Genomic DNA, 6,188 nt, shown 5'->3' with positions numbered 1-6,188 from the left:
CTCCCTTCAGACCCTCCGTGTAGGTCTTCAGTACTGCCAAGGTGTCACAGAAGTGGGGTCCAGAGGCCTCCTGAATGCAGACCCGCGCCGGGAATAACACTGTGAAGCGGACGCCCTGGTTCCTCAACTCAGCACAGTAAGGGGCCAGGGCACATCTGCTGGCTGCCACTGCTGGCGAGTAATCATTGAAGAGGAGCAGTTTCTTGCCCTCATACGCCAACGAGCCAGCCTTCCGGTACAGAGCAAGAATCCGATCTTTAATCGGAAAGTGGACGATCACGGGACGTGGTTTCATTTCACCCTGGCAGAGGTTACCAATTCGATGGACCCGCTCCACCACCGCTCACGCCCCCGCCAGTTCTAAGCCCACCTGCTCCGGTAGCCACTGCTCCACAAGCTTTCTCAGGTCTGTGTCGCGGACGCTCTCCAGAAGCCCCAGGATCCGCAGATTATTTCGACGCCCGCGGTTCTCCTGGTCTTCCAAGCGGGCTTGGAGGGTGGAACATTGAGTCTCCAGGGCTCGTAGGCGTTCAGCATTGCTAGTACCGTGGTCTTCTTGTGCCGACACTCTGTTTTCCAGCTGGGCAAGCTGAGACCCATGTCGCTCCATGCTGTCTTTAATGTCATCAACGGATGCCTGAAATTTAGTCAGCTTGTCGTCGATAAGGGCTGAGAGGTGCCTCAAGAGCTCCCACAGCGTTTTTTCTTGCAGAGCAACTGTTGTTCGCGCCAGACTCCCCTACGATGCCATTTTCGGGGAGAGCGTGGTCTGCCTATATCGAGACGGTCGCGGGGCCTTAGTGGCCATAACACTGCCAATTCATCCCAGCACACTCTGTAGGTAGTTGGCACCAAATACTCCAGTTTGTGCTCAGAAAAAGAAGTTCTTTCTGGCGAAAAAGGGCAATTTAGAGCAGGGGGAGGTTAGAGCTCAGGCAGAGTCACTGCTTAAGTTTGTCTATGTTTGAGATGATCACAGATATTAAATTAATTACACCCCAAGTTATATAGTGATAGAAAAACAAAAACATGGCTCTTTGAGCTTGGCAGGATTGTTTTGCTTCCCTAGGCAACTGGTCAGTCCTTTCTCTACCCTCATTTTGAATGCTGGGGAGGGGGGGGGGGTAAATCAGCTCTCCCCTCAGACAGCAGATTGCCTTGAGTCACCCCTGAATATCAAAAAATAAATATTGCAAACTTTCCTAAGCACAGGCTTTCCTGCTTTCACTGGTGACGTCCCTAACCTATGACTAGTTAATCATCTGGGTGCGCGCGGGTGCCGCTTGACTACCGTTGGCATGGTGATGGTGCTATGCCAGTGCCGCCATGTCTAAGAGTAAGGTGAGGGACGAAAAATATCCGGACTTTTCCCCTGTCCCCTTTGGCTTCTAAGCTCTCTATTCATGGTATTACCGAATTCTGCCTGCGGACCTCTCCCGGCACACTGAGCGCCACTCATTCGTATACTCTAATAAATTTATAAGTATATCGGGGTCCGTCCCGGCTTTTGCCACTTAGTCTCACATCCCTCGTTTTATACAAACTCAGGAATGTTTACAGACTATCATATGGCCTACATTATAGGGGGCGCCGCGTTTCTGATTCTCATTCCACAGGTTTCATCACCTGCCCTCTTCGGTCTTTTTGAATGTTCCATAGGCGGCACCCCTACACTTTGCTTTCCTGCCTCTTTACCTCTCCCCTCCCCAGCTCTAGAAAGTGCATGAGAAAAGGCGTTATGGGATCAGCCCGGTGCGGGACCATGAGCATTCGCGCGTGCTCTAGTCTAGGCATAGCGACTCCCATCCTCCCTCCAAACTTCCTGTAGCAGAGAGAACAGAAACGGGCAATGCTTCAGGCCGGCCCGTGTAACACCAGACTGTAAGAGTTATCACCTTATGGGAGTGAGGTAAGCACTAAACAGGGAAAGAGAAATGCTGAAGCCCGGGGGGGGGGGGGCGGGGGAGGTAGGTGAGAGAGGCACCCGAGAAGGGGGTGGGTGGGTAGGTGAGAGAGGGATAGAAGGAGAAAGATCCTGGAGAGCATAGGGAGGAGGAAAAAACAGAAATCCTGGAGACCATTGGAGTGGGGGGGGGTCTATGGGATTGTAGGAAGGTCTGGGGCAGGGTTAATGTGCTGCCCCTGAAATGTTCAATAAGAGCACAAGTACACAAACACAGTTATCTTGAGATGAATAATTGTTAATTTTTAGGTTGTGTATGTTTTGTTTTGTGTTATTACTTAGTTGTTAAGTTTATATATTATTATTATTGTTGTTGTTATATTTATTGTGAATGTCTTGCTTTTACCTGTTCTGGGCTGGTTGGAAGGATGCTAAATAACCAAATAAACAAATCTTGGGAAATATACCTGCTGCTTTCCATCTTATTCAGTGAAGTTAGCGAAATCCCTTTGACCAAACTTGCTGTTTTAAATTTCACTAGTCAGCACTTTTACTTCCTCAGGTTTAGGAAACAGTAAAAGGTTGGGGGTACATTAGAGTAAAAGGTAGCTAGGACTGGTTTTCAGTTAGCCAAATCTAGATGCTGCAAAAGCATACCTAAATATGACCAGCCCTCTCACTATCTAAAATAAAGTGGGACCAAGAAATCATCCTAATCCCATCTTCACCTCCACCAATTCAGAAAAATACAGTGAGCTAAGAGGTTTCCTTCAGTCACATGCCAGATGACCCCCAAAAGCCCCCTTCACCCACAAAATCTTTCCAAGCCAAGCTATAAATCCACTAATTAGAACCTTCCTGGAAAGCAGACAATCTAATATAAGAGCCTAAGTGCGCATGTGCACTCCCACCTGTGTGTTCCATTTTCCGTGCGCTGTAGGGCCCCGCAGGCAGGAGTGCGCATGCGCGCTTAGGCGGAAGCTGTCGGCCGCGGTGGTTCTTGGCAGCTGCAGGCCGCGGCGGCTGTCGGCAGCTGTCAGCGGAGGCCAGATGCGAGATAAGGGGTGCTGCTGGACAGGGGAGGGGAGAAAAAGGAAGGGAGGCCTGGACGAGTTACTGTGGTATGCCAGAACAACCGGGGTACCAGCAGGATGTGGAAAAGCTACAAAATAATTGGTGTACCAAGGTTCATTCAAGCAAAGCCGTCATGCAAATAGCAAGTGAGTTGCGTGCAAAGAAATAATAAGAAAGCCCTACTCCAATGAGATATGCGGAGAGTTAAAAGAATATGCAATGTAACACAAGAATTATAGGGATTAATAGAGGGAACCATGCTACCGGAAGGGTATCATATGAAAGTACAGCTACTCACAATAGTAGCACATGGAGGTACAACCAGTCAGAGAGAAAAAAATAAAAAGCCAAATTGGAGGCCTACTGCTGGATAGGGGGACAGGAAAGAGGTGCTGATGGACAGGGGAAGAGACGGGGGGAGGGAAGAAAAAGGAAGGGAGGCCTACTGCTGGACAGGGGGATAGGAAAGAGGTGCTGATAGACAGGGGAAGAGACGGGGGGAAGAAAAAGGAAGGGAGGCCTACTGCTGGATAGGGGGACAGGAAAGAGGTGCTGCTGGGCAGGGGGGAGATTAAAAAAAAAAAGGGAGAAGGGCTGCTGCTGGATAAGGGGAGCAGTGAAGGGGTGGTGGTGGACACAGGGAAGGTAAAAGGAAGGGAGAATGGGTGGACAGCCGAGGAAAAATAAAGACAGAAATACAGAAAGCGGCTAAGGAGAGAGAGAGAGAGAAAGAAATAAACACAGACACACACACATATATTCTAGCACCCGTTAATGTAACGGACTATAAGACTAGTAAAGGTGTATTATTTAATTACATCATTACTAGATCCAGTCTCAAGGCAGAGTATATACAACAAAGAAGTACATTTTCCATGAATAAGCCATCAATTAAATGCATAAATCTATTAAAACAACCCCAGTTCTAGATATACTATCTACATTCTTCTAAAATTCCTTTAGTTTCTGCTTGCCAGCAGCAGATATATTGACAAGTGGGTTCTGTTTGGGTTCTGTCCATCTACCAGCAGGTGGAGGTAAGAGTACTGAACTGCACTCTTCTATTGGATGGAAAGCCTCCTGGTCAATCAGTATACAGTACTCTATCTTTAGAAGGTGGATGTATGTATTCCTACGAGCTGTTTCAGTCTGTCAGCTTCTGTTCTGACCCAGTTCGGTTGAGGTGTGTGGGGTGTATTGGCTGTGGGGTATGGGGTGTGGGGTGTTGAGGTGTGGGGTGTATTAGGGGATACATCTGGACCCCCAGATCCCTTCCCCATAGGGTTACCAGATGTACGGATTTACCCAGAAATGTCTTCTTTTTTAGAGCAAACCAAAGAACGGCACTGGTGTCAGGTTAGTCAATGCTATAACGTACTCCACTAGTCTCAAAATCACTTGTAACCCAGGACATACTATTCAGGATTAGCGTTATGCTGTAATCCCGGCCACGTCTGTCATTCATGTCCCCGACCCTGAAGAAAACTCTTTGAAACGCGTCGGTGGGGAATGATGCAGACCCGGTTCAAAAGATAAGTCACTGAATTCGCACAGTATCACTTTATAAATTATAAATTATAGATTATATATATGTTAAAGAATTAAAGATTTGTCCAAAATCGTCACATAAAACAATGCTCCAGTGACGATATGCTACCACACTTTAGAATGGTGTGGCAATCTGAGGAACGTATGTGAAGTGATTTTGAGACTAGTGGAGTACATTATAGCATTGATTTCTTTTTTAGAGGGCATGTTCGAATGTCCGGACGGCTTTTCAAAACCCAGGACTTTGTCCGGGTTTTGAAAAGCAGATCGCGTCGGGAGGGGCATCTAGCATGTGCGGATGCCCTTCCAACTGAGACGAGCAGGCTGAGGGGGGCGGGAATAGGGGCAAGGCTGGGGTGCAGTGTGGGCATAATGGGGCATGGATGGGTGGAACTGGGAGGGCCTGGAGGTGGGTCTATGGGTCCAGATTTTATTTTACATACATAAAATCTGGTAACCCTACTTCCCCACTCTCCCTTTAAGGCTTAGTGGCTCTTTTTCTTCTTTTCCATTCAGAAAAAAAGAAAAATGTTTGAAACCTTAGCAGCTACTCTAGTTACTGAAAACCCTGCAATTCTGCCTTGTTTGATAGAGAGAAAGGTTAGATCTCAGCAAGAGCCTATTTTTAAAGTTTCTCTGACTTTCTGTGTGTGCCTTTAAATTTTTTATTGCTGTTGGGTGCAGTACGGAGACCCAGGCTGGCAGTTGTCATGGTGGCAGAGATTGTGAAATGCTGCTTGTGCTGTGGAAAGTGCTGAGCATTGGGAGTTCTTGTACAATCCCACTCTGTTCATGAACAATGGGGTAATCTCATCTTGCGTTGATTTGAACCTCTGCTCTTACCTTAGGACTGCCCTCTGCCTTCCAGTTGTCTTCCTACAAGCGAGACAGTAGGAACTAATCTTTTCTGTTCATGTTTATTTTTGATCTTCAGTATTTTTGTGGCTTCATGTTTTCATGTGGCAGAGGGTCCCTGCGGGGACAGCTCTGATAGCGGGAGATCGCAGACTCTACTGACAATGTCTGCTTCTAGGGGGTTGGCTGCTCTGCAGTACACCCACCTGGACAGCCTGTATTCACAGATTGGGGCTCAGGGACTGTTCCCTTGGGAGTGTTGCTCACCCCAGGTTTGTCCGCTAGTGGGTTTGAGTGCAGGCTGCGTGGCTCCGTAGTAGTGTATCCAGGATCGGGGCCGACTGTGTTCCTTCATTCATTCATGTGCACAGTGTTTCTGGGTGAGGTGGAAGTCTCCAATCGGTGCGTTGGGCCCAAGAGGCAGTCAGAAGATACCAGCAGTCCAGGTTCCAAGGCTGGTTGAGGCAGAGGACCTACCTGTAAGTTGTTTTCAACTTCCATCTAGCAGCTCCCAGCACACAACATGTCTTACTGAGTAACAGTATGTCAAGATCGATTTTGGGGGTCTCCAGATTCAGGTTTCAGGTGGTTTGGAGGTTAGTCCTAGGTCCCTCCACCCCCAAATCCTAAAATCGCAGGTTTTTTTTTTTTTTTTTTTTTATTTCACAGGCTGTTTTAGCACTAAAATCGCTCCTGTGGGGCCATCTTGGATTTTCCTGATTTGAATTGAAATATTTTGTTTTTGAAAGAAAACAAACAAATGAAAAACCTCAAACCTCCACTAACCCAAGGGAAAGCAACAAACTAA

General features: G+C 47.5%; 1 protein-coding gene across 5 annotated transcripts in view; it reads left to right on the top strand.

Annotated features, from left to right (window-relative positions):
- Positions 1-1,272: 1,272 nt before the first annotated feature.
- Positions 1,273-6,188, top strand: part of TTLL9 (tubulin tyrosine ligase like 9) — a 198,731-nt gene continuing 193,815 nt past the window's right edge. The window contains exon 1 of one of the 5 annotated variants that reach the window (XM_033963248.1): positions 1,273-1,341. In XM_033963248.1, the coding sequence (XP_033819139.1) occupies positions 1,327-1,341 (15 nt within the window). In that variant the 5' untranslated portion in view covers positions 1,273-1,326. Of the gene's footprint in view, positions 1,342-1,634; positions 1,910-6,188 lie in introns of those variants that run through there. The other 4 variants (XM_033963243.1, XM_033963247.1, XM_033963246.1 and 1 more) reach the window with 4 other exon arrangements.

Source organism: Geotrypetes seraphini, chromosome 11, assembly GCF_902459505.1.
Source record: "Geotrypetes seraphini chromosome 11, aGeoSer1.1, whole genome shotgun sequence".
Classification (NCBI taxonomy): domain Eukaryota; kingdom Metazoa; phylum Chordata; class Amphibia; order Gymnophiona; family Dermophiidae; genus Geotrypetes; species Geotrypetes seraphini.
Note: the sequence above shows the minus strand (reverse complement) of the source record. Positions and strands in the feature narration are given on the sequence as shown.